General features: G+C 40.3%; 1 protein-coding gene across 2 annotated transcripts; it reads right to left on the bottom strand.

Annotated features, from left to right (window-relative positions):
• Positions 1–280: 280 nt before the first annotated feature.
• Positions 281–15,829, bottom strand: aifm1 (apoptosis inducing factor mitochondrion associated 1). Of its 2 annotated transcripts, XM_030068599.1 has the most exons (21): positions 15,581–15,829; positions 12,978–13,108; positions 12,540–12,660; positions 12,275–12,298; positions 11,303–11,410; positions 9,580–9,651; positions 9,289–9,369; positions 9,118–9,189; positions 8,546–8,676; positions 8,278–8,408; positions 7,624–7,714; positions 7,349–7,433; positions 7,189–7,265; positions 6,417–6,525; positions 6,187–6,294; positions 5,994–6,082; positions 5,761–5,901; positions 4,273–4,415; positions 1,660–1,784; positions 1,339–1,544; positions 281–793 (listed from the first exon to the last, which is right to left on the bottom strand). In XM_030068599.1, the coding sequence occupies exons 1-21, from the start codon at positions 15,666–15,668 to the stop codon at positions 722–724; spliced, it is 2,205 nt and encodes a 734-aa protein (XP_029924459.1). In that variant the 5' UTR covers positions 15,669–15,829; the 3' UTR covers positions 281–721. The 2 variants fall into 2 exon arrangements, with proteins under 2 accessions (XP_029924459.1, XP_029924460.1); XM_030068600.1 differs by lacking the exons at positions 9,118–9,189; positions 9,289–9,369; positions 9,580–9,651 and having other exon boundaries at positions 15,581–15,827.
• Positions 15,830–16,702: the final 873 nt, after the last annotated feature.

Raw genomic sequence — 16,702 nt, 5'->3', positions numbered from 1 at the left:
CCAGACCTACTTAATTCCATAGTGTCCCCACAGTGTGAAATGTACTGGTCATGTACTGGTGCCCTTTACATTGGACTGTTCCCATTTCATATTAAATTAGTTTACCAGTGGGTGTTTTAAACTGCTGTCAGGAACTCAGCATATTTATCAGCAATGCATGTAGGTTAAAAATATTTCCATCTTGAACCAAGCAGAATGTTTTCTGCATTGTTCAATCTAGCAGGACAGCAGTTCCATATCCAAGTTGACATAATATAGTCAAATAATTACAAATATGGGATCACTTCACTTTAAAAATAGTTTTTATTGCAGCTTTTCCCATTACAAGCTGCTCTGATCACACAGAGGGAAAACAAGAATCCATGCTCAACATTATAAGCTTGGCGGGACTCTGGAGGGAGCAGAGATGAGCAATCACACTTTGACCACAATGTGAAACATGAGCAAACACATATTGGTGGCAGCATTATTGATGAAGACTGACTGATTTGTCTTGAATAGAAAAAAAAAATTAACAAAAAGTGGTGCAGCTCATACAAATTTCAAATATGAAAATATTCCAGCAACATGACGTACAATTTACAGAAATCCTCCCATTTTTTTTAAATCATGAATAGTTGAGTCTTCCACAGTCTGGCAATGACTGTCAAAGTTCAAAGCCTTCACATGTAAAGTCGGTCCCCTCCCTTCGTTAGCAAAGCCTCGGCTGCCAGAGGGTGGATTAATCATCGTGGATGTTAAAGAGCTTTGCCACTTCATTCAGGTCTGCATGTTCCTCGCCATCCTTGATTATCTTCAAATAAAGAGATAGAAAAGCAATGTTATGAAAAAGCAACCAGTTTTCTCCAACCACATTTAATAACACTGAACAACGGCCTTACTCCAGCACGCCAACACATTATTTATTTTTTACAGTGATGATACATAAGAATAGCTTAATTAAAATTGTTGTGGTGTCAAGTGAGGAAAAATGGATAAGGAGAGATGTGGAGAATTCATTTATCCCGAGCTGACACTGAACAGCATGTCGTCGAAGATCGAAAATGTACAAGACGGAAATTTCAACATCTGAGTTCGAGTGAACACAGCCTTAGCCAACTTAGCAGCTAAAGATGTGGATGGGTATCAAAATTTTAATACAACATTAATGAAAAATACTGAACCTATCCTTTGAGTATAGTAATGTATTCTGGAGTGCTGTGTAGGTGCAACACTTTACTCCGTAGGTTAATGCACAGATAATACACTGGAAAAAGGCCACTGTAAACTGTTGCCCCTGATGTATATTTTAAATCTAACTGCTGCAGATAATTTCTCTGACAAAGTGATGGTGCTGACCTTTCTTGCGATGGGCATTCTGTTGAACACGTTCCACAGGATGATGCCCACCACCACTTTGTCTCGCAGGTAGAAGATCACTCCTTTGCCGTAGTCCTCTTTCTGCTGCTGTGCAGGGGGAGCCGGCGTCGGAGAGGCCGCTGGGCTCGTGGCCACTGGGCTCGTGGCCACGGCCTCCGTTTCACTTTCTGAACGGATTCCAGTTCCTGCAGCAAATTTCAAGGAAATGGCTGAATCTGGTACAGGCTCTTCAAATTCACTGACCACTTGAGTTGTTTAATCTGATTACGATGACTTTATTCAAATGATGGACGGTCCTACCTGACTTCTCTGTAGCAGCTTTGGGTGTGTCCTTGGCAGTGGCTTTGGCAAACACTCCTACTGTTGGTAGGCTGCTGTCAACAATCCCAATCGCCTCGTAGCCCACATCAGGACCCAGGTCACTCCTGTGAGAGGGGACGGGGAGAACATGGGAAACAAAGCATTCAGAGCGGGGAGCATTCTCTGTCTTTACAGTGTATGTGGAGGGTATCTGCAGGAGGGGGTGGATATATGATGGATATTTTACCTGTGATAGTTTGATCTACACATTGTATCTGTACTTATGATTTTAATTCAGGTCAGTGTTGTTAGTGTGTTTTGTTGTATGCCTGTCTTTATGCATTAATTTCCCTTTTATCTAAAACAGTTTTCTCCCATGGGAGACAATAAAAACAACCTTGACGTGGATGATTGTTTTTACCAAGTAGTTTGTATTAGACCAAAAGAACAGGACAATGTTTCTGTTGATGGTAGCTTTGCTGTCCACTTTATCCACTATGAAGTAGCTGCAAACTTATAAAACTTTAATTCAGAAATAGCTAACTTCAACACAGTGTATACATTTGTGCACATGTAGCTTACCCAGATCCCATTCCAGACAGACACACACACACACACACACACACACACACAAATAGAAGGGGCACTTGTTAAAAATCTAGCTGCAAGCTTTGATGACTGCAGTCCAGTGCCTGTCATAGTGGCTGATGACCGTGGTGTAATGTTACAGTAAAATGAACACCGTCTGCTAAACTTAACAAAATTACACTCTGTATTGAGTCATGCCCAGAGACCTCACACCCTGCATTTGATGTTGTTTTCACTAACAAGTGATAAGGCATTTTATAAAATCTGCAAACACATTTTCAGTCTTAAAATTGCTCTTCAACTATTTATGAGGAAGCTTAGTTCAACATCAACTAGTGGCATACTTAAAACTCTATGTACAGACAGGGGATTTTGACAGCTTTATTTAAACAGCTACTACAGTTCTGAATGCTACTGAAAAATGTATTTGTCTGAGGGCTATTTATTAAACAAAACATCTTTGTGTGTAAAATGACTGTGTATGTACAGTGGTCCCTTGTTAATCACGGGAGTTACGTTCTAAAAATAACCCGTAATAGGCGAAATCCGTGAAGTAGTCAGCTTTATTTTTTTACAATTATTATAGATGTTTTAAGGCTGTAAAACCCCTCACTACACACTTTAAGCAAGCTGAACGCATTCTGTTCTGTACAGGAGACATGACACGGAGGAGATGCGCTGTAAAAAAAAAAAAAAAAAAAAAAAAAAAAAAAAAAAAGCATGCAAAATTGCACTAAAAAAAATCCGCGAAACTGCGAGGCCGCGAAAGATGAACCGCGTTATAGCGAGGGACAGCTGTATACAAGCATCATTCTTTCCTAACTTTTAGTGAGGAGTAAACCTGGGATATGAATCCAACAGTGACAAAGACCTCCACAATCAACTTAGAAGGTGGAGTTAAAGAGTTGTATTTTTTTTTTGTTTGTTTGTTTTTTTTTAAAAGACAGCTACTGGGCATCGCAATGAAAATAAAACAATAGCTGATTTGTTGTACTGAAAGGTTGGCTGAGTCCACTCTGGAAACTGTGAGTCGGGTATTGGCCTAAACAGATGCTTCCAGGGTGATGGACTTCAATAGCTTTTAAATGAACCAGCTAAATAGCCAATGGAATGTTGTATGTCGAATAACTTGTTTTTGCATGAAGGAATTAATTAAAATAGGCATGAACAAACTGATCAGACAGATTAGACAGATAGTGCCTTGGTGAAGCACAAATCACAAAAGGAATTGTTATTAGCACGCAGTATGACTAAAACCAGGGGACCTGCAATAGAGACCTTCTGGCTATAATGGATTACCATCATATTTGTAGAAAAAAAAAAAATCAATAAATTGTCTATATTTGGTGCTGTGTAGGCCATGATCATTTAACTAATGGCCCTGCTATTTTGTGGACCGCATTGGACCCTCATAGCCACCAGTGTATTTTTGTATTTAATCAGCTGCCAAACACTGCAGTCGTTACCAGCTTCATCTCTGTAGCAAGGGACACATTTCACACTGTACCTGATATAATAGCATCTCTCTCAATAATCAACAAAATCCCCTCCTGGTCAAAGCAGTGCTGAGTTTAGCAGATTTGATGAAATATTTTTCATTTTGGATTGAACAGTGCGTGCTCTCTGCCTCTGCTTGGGTAACACAGCCCTCTGCTGGCAGCTTCTAGTTGAATCTAAGGGACCTTACAAGCACTTTTAAATATTTTAGGTCTTGATAGTATTCAAGACTTAAAAGCAGTCAAGCATGTTGGCATTACTTCTAAGTGAAGGACTAAATATGAGTCATTGTCAGGGCTATACATACTGACCCAGTGCCCTGTTTTTTGAAGGAATTCTCTGCATTTGGATGTGTGCAATCTCCAGATCTGCCTGGACCTTGTTTTCGGGAATACTTTCCTTCACTTCCAGCTGGTTTCATGCCTAGCAGTCATTATCCTCATTTGGAAACAGACTTGACCCATGAAAACCTCTGGTCAAAATCATTTACAGCCACTAGCAACAGATAAAAAGTAGTGTAATACTGACCAGAACATGGACTGATGCCAGTAGGGTTTACTGGCTCCTGTCATGTTTTCTCCTGCTAGTCTGCCACTCACAACGGCGTGATCGTGGTGCTCCACCCGCCGGCGACCCAGTCTTATGTCGTAGAAACAGGCAGCATCACCTGCCTAGAGAAAGACAGAAGGCATTGAGTGTATTTAAATGATCAAACACTGAGCGATATTATTGGTGTGTGTGTGTGTGTGTGTGTGTGTGTGTGTGTGTTTAACATGTGTATCCAATGAGATACAGGCACAAAATTCAAACCAAAACCTAATCCCTGACCTTACCTCAACTGACCTGAAGAGGGCACTGTTATTATGGCTGAAGATTGAAAAGGTCAAAATGCCTTAATTTCTACAGTGTAGATCAGGGGTGTCAAACTCGTGCCATGGAGGGCCAAGAGGCTGCAGGTTTTCATTCCAACCAAAAACTCCACCAGGTGATTTCACTGATTAGTCCCGCCTCTCTGTTTCGAGGTAGGGTGATCAGTGAAATCACCTGGTGGAGTTGTTGGTTGGAATGAAAACCTGCAGCCTCTTGGCCCTCCATGGCACGAGTTTGACACCCCTGGTGTAGATCCTAAAACAGGGAAACCTGGTATGCAGTAGGGCTGGATGATATGGGAAAAAAATCAATTATTGCAATATTTTTGACCAAATACCTCAATATTGACACTGTAGGCATGACTACTGGCGCTTTCAAAAAATATTTACACAATGATATTTTTGGCAAATAATCATTAATGATGTGGATGTGATGAACAAGCTCATGGAAGCAAATAACAGAATACCTAGCACAAGTAGAGAAGTGCATCCCCTTTTCTGTAATGCAGCCTTTACCCAGATGATATCTACTCTTAAACCACAATATCAATATATGCTCGGCCTTGGGGGAAGGGAACCATATTGCACCATCAAAATCTAAAACGGTCAGACCAGTAATTGCTCAATGTGACAACAGGACATCACAACATTAGCAGTGTGTCCTGCACGGTTTATCCAGTCATTCTGAAATGCATCGTGGATTTTTAAAAGAGGCAAGCAAATGTGTCTGCAAAGGTGTTTAAAAAAAGGCCCACAACAAAGAAGAAATATTTATACCTCTATTTGTATCTGTTTCATCAAACTGGACACACATGCTCTACTGACAAGTATTTGCCAAAGTCAGTATTTTAGTTTTGAATGGTGTGTATATGTGTGTGTGTGTGTGTGTGTGTCCTTTCAAATTATAGCTTCCAGCTCAACTAAGGGAGTTGAGAGGCTCTTTGAATGTTTAGCCGGTCTCAGATGTTAAACAGAGCTGTGTACATGAACAGTTCAATAGGTCAGAACTGCAGCAGTATCATTGGAAGGACTCTTTCTTGCCTAGCTCATGAGACTCATCAAGGTATACAGCTGTATGAGTGTATGTAGGAGTGTTGTTGTTGTATTTTTATTAACAATATATTAACAATATAAACACTGCACCTACCACCCAGATATTAGATCTCGCCTGCAGCTCTGCGTTAACCCGATAACCACCAAAGTCAGAGTCCACCTCCAGACCTGCTGACTTGGCAAGGTCAACATTGGGCTCCAGGCCAACAGCTGCAACGATGTGATCTGTCTTTACCTACGAGGGGAAGCGGAAAGTTAATCAGCAACTATTAAGACTGTTCATTTTCCGAATTACACTGACATTTCTGTGCAGAGATCTGGACTTACCACACGTCCATCCTTCAGCTGGATTTCCACCTTATCATCCTTATGAGTGACATTTTTCACTAAAGCCTCTGATAGAATTTTTACACCCTCTGGAAAACCAAAGAAGAAGGAAAGAGAAATACAAATGAAAAGCGCTTCAATTAGGGCTATGAAATGGGCTTCATACAAGCTACAATGCAAAATGGACATGAACCTCTCTTGACTTTTTCTGTTGTCCAATTGCTCAGATACTCGGGCAGCACTTTTCCCATGTTGCCCTTCTCAGGGAACATCTGTATCACCTCCAGGCCAGAGTCAGCTGCTGCAAAGACAATGAAACATGAGATTACAAGAAAATCTAATGAAGGAGGAGAAAACTGATCCTGTCAAACATCAGTATTGTAATTCATTCTGATATTTCCATTTGTTGTGCAGGGGTCTTACATCTCCTGCCAAGGGCACAGGCCAGCTCGCTGCCCAGGAAGCCCCCTCCAATGATGGTGATGGATTTGAGGTTTCTGGAGACTTTGTCCAGCGCTTTGAAGTCGTCAATCTGAGGGTGAGAGCCATATTTTAGGGAAGACTACTGGTACCTTCATAAGATAATTACAAGAAGAGATGTTTCATAAACAATTATTAGTAACATGGATATGATGACCTTTTCTAACTAATAACACAGGTACTATAATAACCCATAAATATTTCTTGAAAATCCATAATTCAGATTGTGACAGTATAGGTGCAAACTGTACAAATTTCATGCTATTGGGGGGGGGGGGGGCAACATTGTGTGGCAATATTCAATGTTTTCTTGTTATTTTTCATTGCATATAGTCCTAAAGTGACACTAAGGTTATAATATATGAGTGTACAGTTGGTATTATTTGGCAGCAAAGTAAACACCAGAGCAAGTGTTTTCATACCATTTTATGCTATTTAACAGAGCTGGTGCACTCCCTGAAGTACCCATTTTAGCATGTCCCACTGGTACATGGTGTTAATCTAAATTCAAAGTTCTTCAAAACCATTCTTGTTGTTGCTGTTATATAAGACTTCCAAGTAATTTATTCAGAGCAGTAAATATTAGCATCTGAATTATTCAATGAGATACCTTTCAAGTGCTAAAATGTGCTACATTCTTGTCAGGCTCTTGGCTTAAAGCCAGCTGTTGCCAAATCTCAAGCAAAGCTACACTCCTTGGTGGCTGAGCACTGACCTTACGGAAGAGAGTCGTCTTTTTCATCACCTCCTCTCCCGCTCTTTCAATCACCTGCAGATTTCTCGGCACCCCGCCTAAAGAGAAGAAACATAATCAAATTAGCTTCTATCCAGTTCAAGCATGAGGCTGTCCTTCACACCCTTTTAAAGTGGCTTACCTGTGGCAATCAAACACTTGTCATAAGAAATCTCAGTGCTGTCTTCCAGCTGTACTTTGTTTCCTCGCACATCCATGTGCATCACCTAAAAGGGTTTAAATTCAGTAATAACTGTGAAAAAAATCTCATGTAAAAGATATGAAACAACCACATTAAATGGTCCTTATTTTCATTTCAGCTTGTTTCAGGCCTGGTCAGTAATTTATCCAACAATTATCATTTATTAAATTGGAATGTGAAATTGACATATTGTCTGACAACAGCTGTAGACCAACCTTTTTTCCAGTGAGAACTGCCACTCCCCCATTTTCTATGGAGTTTAAATCTTCAGGACTAATGTAGAATGAAGGCGGCTGGAAGTAGATACTGGAAAATAAAGGCAAATGTATTAAAATACTGGAGATTAAGTTTTTTTCATCCTAAAAACACTTACCTCTCATAATGCTTACACATAGTCTGGTGAGTTTTCCCAGCTGTTATTAAGACTACAGGTGATCCCAATGAACAGCCAAGTCATTTATTCACCAACTTAAAATAGTGATCTCCATCATCTTCATACAAAACTCTGTTTTGCTACTATTTTGCTTCACATCTTTCCCAAGAAAAAAATCCTTTTACACACAGTATGAATGCATTTTATTTTTCCATCAACATCAAAAGAGGCGAATTTGTAATCAGTGGTAAAACTCAGCAGCTGAAAAAGACAGCTGATACAGAGACTCAAACTTTATCCACAGAAACTCCAAGAAATGAAACGTCACAGTTCTGACTACAGTGACTTGAGTAGTGATCTCTGGGAAATGCCTTGCAAAAACACTACAGCAATGAGCATGAAACGGCAAAAACGTTGACAAAATGAATGAACTGGATTAAATTAAAACAAATAAAATAAAATAACAAGGTACTTAAGGATTACTGCTTTGACATACCTCCTCTCCTTTCCATTCCACTGTTTGAAGCGCAGAGTGTCTGTCACACTGGGGTCATCAGAAAACCACAGCTCTTTAGACAGAGGAGGCCTCATGTATGGAAGGTCTGACTCTTCAGTCACAATTAATACCTTATAGAGAAAATATAATAAGGCTTCACTTGATACAATAATAATAAACACTCAATTTTTTAACCTGTGAATTGTGAAAGAAATAACTTTTTGTGAATTTTGAATTCAAATATTCTGAAAACAGAGGGTTTACTGACCCTGGCGCCTGGGTCTCTGGCCCGAATGGATCGAGCAGCAGCAAAGGAGGCGGTGCCTCCACCAATAAGGAGGTAGGGGGCATGTGAAGGGATCTTAGCTGGGCTTGGTGCAGTGCCTGCTGCTGGAGTTTCTATGAGACAGCCAGAGCAAGCAAGAGTGAGAGAGAAAGAGTGCAAAAATAAGAAAGAGAGGAAGAAAGAGAAAGAAAGAGGCAGAGAGCAAGAGCAGAGGAGAGACAAAGTCAGTGTGTGGTCAGCTATGTCTGGGAGCTGATCAGTACCCAAGTCTTGCACAAATACTCCTGAAAGGAATAGAAGTGAACGGGATCTGCAAATCAGTATGTGTGAGAGATTAAACTTTAACATTATCCACCAAACAAAGTCAAAGACACACAAACAAGGAAAGACAAAAGCTGTAATGAGGGAAAATGTTGTAAAAAAAAAAAATTGAACAGACAAATACAAGGGGAGAAGGCTTTAAAATTAACATTAACGTTATCTAAAAGGGAAAACGTATCGGTGTTGTGTCTGCCCGCTTCCCTACTCCAGCAGAGGCTGGACTGTGGTCTTACCACTCTCTGCCACCACTTCAGCCTGAGGTGCGGGTGTTTCTGCTGCAGGGCTTTCTGCTGCTGCTGTAGATTCTGTTAGTATAATCGAAGCGTTAAGCAATTAAGACAAATAAACCTGCAAATGTGGTGAATGAAAATCACTAGTTCTATGCACTGGTTTTGAGTGCTTACCACTCTCTACGCTCTCCACAACAGGTGCAGGAGGTGGCTCTGTGAGCTCAGGTGGGGAAGGATCTGATGGTGGTGATGGTTCTGGTTGTACAGTGGCATTGTTACATTTTAATGCTACTTTGAAAAAGGGCTAGTAAATAAAATTTCACCCAAGTCACAGAGTTTGGTTGCTCCAGTGACTCAGGACAAACAGAGCTGCAATACCAGCTCTGTTGGCATTACTCCTTTAAACATTTGCTCTATTTCCACATAGTCTCTGATATTACAATAGCCTTTCTCAATGTATCTTACCATCCTCAACTACCGGCACAGCAGGTTGCTCTGCTGGCTCTTCAGTGGGAGCTTCTACCACAGGCTCAGCTGCTGTTGAGGTAATCCACAGTCTGGGGTTAGACTGAATTCTTCACACTTATTAAAGGGGAGGACCAACTGGATCGACATATTCTCAGTCTTTACCCAGGGAAAATTTCGTTGAACATGCAGACAAACATACACCTGGAAGCTGCCCAGTAAAAATAGTCCATTTTTAAAAACAGTTTGTGGTTCACTTTTCCGACCCAGATTTGCAGCAACACTCTGAAGATTAAACCAGTGGTTTTCTGGTTGCAAGCCAACTTCTGTGCCCTTCAGGCTACTGTCTTTATGGCTGACCCGTCCCAATTCCACCTCCTTGGTTTAGGGTGAAACTGGGGCAAATCCTGGGAGATCAGGCAATGATTATGCATATTTACCAAATGCACTAAGAGGAAACTGTCTCATGCTGACAGCAGAGACAATACCTTTAGCCCCAGTTACTACTTTTTAGTGTAATGGCATTGGTAGCACTAATGAGAATTTCACTGTTTTAATATAAAGGTGTGGGTTTGTTAGCACTGCCCACCGTTATGTTCACTGGTTTATGTTTTAAGAGTTAAACTAATAAAATTACTGTGAGGACTTTTCACATCTTGAACACAATGTGGGGGCAAGGCCTTGGGGAAAACCTGCAATCTATTACAAAGGCAGCCTCCATTTATTGATAAAACCAACATTAAAACACTGAAATGAAAGATGATACAGTGTTAGTCCAGGACAAAGTGTGTAAGTATGACAATGCTCACAGAAAATGTGAAACAGAGGAGGAGATACACTTGGGATCACAAATATGTTGGTCAAGTGCAACATAAACCAGCATATTTGCAGAAGGCATCAGAACTCCAGTGAAGTCTCCAGTGATGATGAACTCCAATGCTGCCCCATGAAAATAGTATCTTCATTATTTTACCAATAGTTCATCCACTAAATTTCAGTTACCCACTGACAGAGTTCATATGTAAAACAGATACAGCAACAGCTATATTATAATACAAGGACAAATGTGAGGATGAATTTTGCAAAAACACATTCCACTGAGGCGTGGATTGCAAGTTAACCCCAAGTTTTGTCAACACACACTGACAGAAATCTGATAAAGGCAATGAAGAGAGACACATGCTTCACTAAACACAGGATGCTGAACAGAAAAGTGAACACAGGCAACATGAAGTCACAAGACAGAGAGTAGAAACCAAGATAAATATCTCAGCCTCTCCACACAGGAAACATTCAACAATACGGCATCGATTATTTTGTAATATGTAGAGGTGTCATGTATAAACCTTTACACTGACTCACTGCTAAATGTTGCCATCATAAAGCTATATGCAGGCCATTTATGAGCAGGCCATAAAGTGGAACGGAAAGACAGGTGTACTGTGACCTATATGTATATATTTCTTTTTTGCACTGGACTGTCTTCACCATTTGGTGTCACCATTCCAAACACCGATATATGGTCTTCCAAACATGCAAACACAGTTGTTACACATTAGCTATACTGATGCAGCTAACGTGTAACAATACACACATTCTCATATTCAGTTTGTGTTTTGATAAAGGTGTGCTTATGTATAATTTTTCTGCAAACATTTTCTTTATTAAGGAGGCATATGCCATGCATGCATGTATGTGTGGCTATAAAATAAATTCAAACAACCTGGAGGAGGTTCAGTTGTTTCACTGGGGGCCGATACTTCATCTGCAGGGGCTGGAGGGCTCGACTCCTTGGCTGAAGCTGATACTGGAGTTTCTGAGATCTGGGCCTCTGTGTCACGAGAGAAATCAACAGAAACGTCAGCAGTCACACATAAAAATATTCAAATTGGTAAATAAAATATGTCAGCAATTTCCTCGCTGTAACATCCACTACTATTAAAGTTGCTAGCTGCAGTTTGTGAACACTAGCAGCGCTGTAGTGAACACTAGGAAAATCGGTCGCATTTCCTGACGTGACATATTACACCAATCAAAGTAAACAATAAAACATTCAAAATATTCCAAGCCAAGGCTTTAATAAATGTCTTAGAGGTAGGGAATGCATTCAACATGTTGACCAGGCCTTAAGTAAAGAGTGGTTTGGTAAGAAATTTTGAATGTGAACAAAAACCAAGTGTGTTTACAAGAAAAACTACACTAAGTGCCTCTAAGCATATTCTTTTCTATTTATCTGATGTAAAGATAGCTTGTTAGTCCGAATGGTTGAAGAGCCACATAAAAACCTGTAATGAGTGGTTTGTTCTCTGATATTAACCACAGAAGCATTACAGAAATGCAGCCTCGACTAATGCTAAATTCACGAGTTCATTTGCTATTCTAAGTGGCTAAATTCTGCTGACGTTTAAACAGCAATAAAGAGAGAGACAAACTATGCAGGGTATGCGCCCTTGACTGTAATCCTACTGTTATGACGAGAACCATTTGACAACGATATAAAACCAAAAATGTCACAATCCAAAGACTGAAGAGGCAATTACTATGAATGTATGTTCTTATCTTATGCATCATCTCTTGGTTAGGTGTTAAGAACATGCCATAGATAAGGTTTAGCACGAGATATTCATCGACATGGACTTCAGTCTCCAAATGTTAACATCAATCTGTACTTATAGATCATTGAAAACACACTCACCCTGTGTTTCAGTGGATGGCACAGCTAAAAGAGAAATATATATACATAATTAATTTAGTAACAAATGGAGTTATTAATTGATCACAAATATCATTAAACTAGAATGCAGCTGCTACAGATGAGAATAGCTTAAGAATAATTTCTTCGAGGAAATAGCATAATTTTAGTAAATTGCAGTATTTTACAATCAAAGAAATTTAAAGCCTTACTGACAAGTCATCAACATAAACACTTAAATAAAATCATCCGATTAAAGAGTCCCTACCAGGTGCTTCTAACTGAATAAATGTGTCTGGTTGTTCTGCGGCGGCTTTATTTGGTCTGGAAGCTATTTCTGAGAGACGCTCCTGATATCTCTGTTTGTCTCCCTTGACGGTTTGGTATGCCTGTGAAAACAAACAGTGGCCTTGATTAACTCTCGACCCAGCCAACACTTACACCGTGATGTAACCTAAATCAGTCAATTGCAGATCTAGCATCTCATATTTAATACAGGGATCGATGATTTATACACAGAAGACCACAGCAGGAGTTATTCATTTGACAAAAGGTTAACAGTTAATCAATGGTAGGGCATTCTGGATGAAACCGAGCAAACACTAAAAACCCAAAACACTGTTCTTTGTCACATGGCAGATGTATGTAGTAAAGCTTGTGGAAGGTGTTATGCAGTACTGACAGATGGGCAGGACAGTTTACTCACATATACTCCCCCACCGAGGCAGGCTGCTCCGACCAGAAGGACGTATAGCCTATTGTCCCCACCACCTCCTGCAGGTCCCGTGGACATGTGGGCCACTGGAGACCCTGCTGGTCTACGGACATTATTCAACCCTGTGGGCAATACATGACATTCATAACATTAACCAAGACCGGTCCAAACTACAGCGATGTTACTCTAACAACTAGCACACGAGTTGTCAAACTTTCTAAAGCTCAAGACCCTCAAGATGGCTTTCATGAAGCCACAGATCCCAATTTGAAGTGATTTTGCCTTAGGGACCCTGATATGAAGACATTATTATATTGAATTGTTAAGATGCCATACCTGCACACTGACAAATAGATTCAAAGTGGTGAGATTAACACATACATTTTTTGTATTGAAATAATTTCAAGTGAATTCCAGTGAAATTATTCTATTCATCATCTTGCACAAAAATCCTAGGGGAGACCCTCCAGGACCTTTTTTATAGTCCACAGATCCTACTTTGAAAACCACTGTACTTGGGAGAGTTCACAAAATAATAGACGTCAACTAACAGCTACTCTATGTATCAACCAGACACTTTAAGTGATTTAGATTTATTTATAGAATGAAATAGTGATAAACCCACTTCTAAATGGTTTAACTCATGAGGTGGGCCATTAAATTTTATATGTGAGTAAGTAATTAATTAAATAAATAAAAAATGAATAACCCAACAATTCCCCTGTTTTGCAATCACAAGATTTAATGCAAATTTACCTAATCTTTGAAATATGTGCAACCTTACCGGACATTGTTTATCTTTGCCTCAAATTGTCAAATCAACAACATGAAAGTAATTTTGACCAACGACACATGTTTTTACTGGCTGACTGTCACTCATTTATGTCTACTTAAATGGCAAAATGTGGTGAAATGTTGTTTAAGCTGCTTTGCACCAGGAACAACAGTTTGGTAACACAGTCCTCACTCGAATCACATTTTTTTTTTTTTTTTTTAAAGTAAATAATGTAAGTTCAAGTTCAAGTGTAAGGAGAAGAGCATGCCCTACTAATGATGAACATGACACATGACAAAACGTCTTGTGGCTGCTACAGATCAGAATAGTTTAAGAAGTTCTTGTGGCTGCATGTAGATGCTTTAATTAAAATATATGAGAGAGAGAGAAAGAGAGAGAGAGAGAGAGAGAGAGAGAGAGAGAAGAGATATGAGGGAGGCACCTAAATGTATTTGTGTTTACACTTGCTCTGATGCATGCAATCTCTGTCTTGGCATGACACAATATCGCATCATGAAATCAGGCAGTTTAACGTTGTTATTTTCCACTTGCCATCAAAAATAAAGTACATACCTTGCACTACATGACTCAGTATGATTGGGTCTACCATTAAATCATCATGATCCACGAAGCGGTAAGCCTTTTTCAATTAACTGGCCACTTTTCAAACCCAACTGATGTGCTTTACTCACTAGTGTCCCACATGGTGTCATATGGTTGACAATTGTGAGAATAACAGGAAAAACTAGACGTAAAAGTTCAAATTTTGCTGAAATAAGTGTTGTTTGGTGTCTCATATGGATATGAACCCCATGTGTGCACCATGTTAATTTAAAGACAATGAAAAGTCAGAATGTACAAAGCAAGTTTATTTGCAAGGTAATATTGAATTGCTATATTTCAGCCTGCAGTTTGATAAAATGCTCCCAGAGAGAATGGCACACAGTGGGCACAAGCTCTAGCACAAGAAGAAAACAAAGACATAAACTAAGTGGGCTTTGATTTGGAGGGCTGAATCTTGGACTTCTGAGCAACAGGCCACGGACTGTGTTTGATATAGTGTACTGTCACTGGCATTACAAAATACCAAAAGATTATGTTATGCACATGGGTTTACAACTGCATTCCAAGGTAGCCTAATATCTTTGCCAGCCATTAACATCTCTGTTTTGGTGAGTGAAGAGGGAAGAATATCAAGCAAACCAAGTTATTAAAGTGCCGCTCAGAGGACTGAAGCAGTGCAGAAAAAAACAGTGAAGGAAAACAGCACAGCTGGGCGTGACGTGCGACACATTGCAATATTGTGCACAATGACAACACATGTGCAGGACAACAGGTAATCTGCACGCTAACTATGAGAACAAAGACAAACTTGTTCTGACTAATATAAATGCTGCAGCTTTGACTTTAGTCTTTAGTTAACGCCAGATGAAGAGAGAGCTAAGAAAGAGCTAGCACACTGCAATACACTACAAATTATATGCAACTTGCGGGGGGGCAAAAGTGTGTCTACTTGAACATGAATTTGCGTCAAAGCCTCTAAGACCAACTTAGTATTTTTAGATATCATCGTAACGCTGCACTTTTCGTGTACTTTCTGCAGCCAGCGTTAACATTAGGTAACAACTTCACAGCCAAACGAAGGTCAGGATACTTAGTTAATGTTAGATAACTTACCTAACGTTAACCTGACTGGTTTGGCTAACATAACCCGACACCCGTGAGGTCAAAGAGACACGCTGCACCACGGTTCAACGAGTAACGGTTAAAACCTGTCTAGTACCGAGGACAGCTAACAAGATGACAGCAAGTTACTCGCCTGCTCTCCCCACATTTTGCCGACACACCGTGGACGAGGCTCTGGCCAGAGGTGCTAGCTTCCTCCACACCGTTTTACATGTCAGCATGGTGGCTGTGGTGTCCCGGCTGCCAGCTCACTACTTATCGGACAGCAACACTAGATAGTTAACGATATACCTAGTCCTGGAGCCCCGCACCGGTAACTAGCTGCTCCGCGCTACACATCAAGGCCAGAGACAGGTCATACGATTGAAGGGACTCATGGGTAATTGTAGAGATCTTTTATCAGGACGAGATAGGTCACCACCTCAACGTCAAACACCACGGCTTTGACAAACCTTAGCAACGATGACGTCGGCACTGCCGAAATGAATGAGTTTTAATTCCCCTGAGCGATGTTTGTATGTTTATATGTTAAAAAGACGAATAAATAGTTCTGTGAGTGAAAGCACAAATGTGGTGCCATAAGCAGTCTGAACAGTATCCAGAATGAAGCCGGTGGTTTCTATCTCTCCTCCCTTTATGATCTTTGGTAAGGCTCATTTTCTAACCCACCCGCATTCCGTGAAGACCCGCCCTTCTGTGCCTCTGATTGGCTAGCACCCCTCGCCTCCGTCAGTTATATTGGTTAAAATTATGGTTAGCGTGGGGTCAGGGTTGGGATTAGCCAATGAGAGGCAGAGAAGGTGCGTGTCTTCGCAGAATGCGGGTGGGGGAAAATGCCGCCTTCGGTAAGTGATAAGAGCGCTTGAACCCGTTCTTCTTCTTGACATTAACAGAGTAAATGCGTTTGTGTTGCTGCCCTCTACAGGTTAAAATGAACTATTAACGCGAGCAAAAAAAACGTCATCTCTTCGCCCTTCGGTGTTGCACTCCAAACTCAGCAAGAAAAGGCTTGACTTAACCATAGTGAAGTTCGAATAAGATGACATGACTCCTAATTTACTTCCGCCCAATGATAGCTACGATTTGTGTTTCCTAATATACAGAATTAGACAGTATTTCTTCATTCTCTACAGCTTTTCCCTAACGTTGGCCATAACCAGCTTATGGCTACCCCTTATGTTAACCCTTCACTTAACCTAGCCTTAACCCTAACCTTAACCAGTAAGCTAAAATGACCAAACAAAGTGTAAAATAA

The sequence above is a fragment of the Myripristis murdjan genome, chromosome 14 (assembly GCF_902150065.1).
Source record: "Myripristis murdjan chromosome 14, fMyrMur1.1, whole genome shotgun sequence".
NCBI classification, from domain to species: Eukaryota; Metazoa; Chordata; class Actinopteri; order Holocentriformes; family Holocentridae; genus Myripristis; species Myripristis murdjan.
Note: the sequence above shows the minus strand (reverse complement) of the source record. Positions and strands in the feature narration are given on the sequence as shown.

What these genes read in the sequence shown, in the direction of transcription:
- aifm1 (XM_030068599.1), bottom strand. Translation starts at nt 15,668, where the DNA reads ATGCTGACATGTAAAACGGTGTGGAGGAAGCTAGCACCTCTGGCCAGA. An exon ending in AACAACTGAACCTCCTCCAG is followed by an intron (nt 9,652 to 11,302) that starts GTTGTTTGAATT and finishes TTACCTCAACAG; the next exon opens with CAGCTGAGCCTGTGGTAGAA. An exon ending in TGAAGTGGTGGCAGAGAGTG is followed by an intron (nt 8,677 to 9,117) that starts GTAAGACCACAG and finishes GCTGTCTCATAG; the next exon opens with AAACTCCAGCAGCAGGCACT.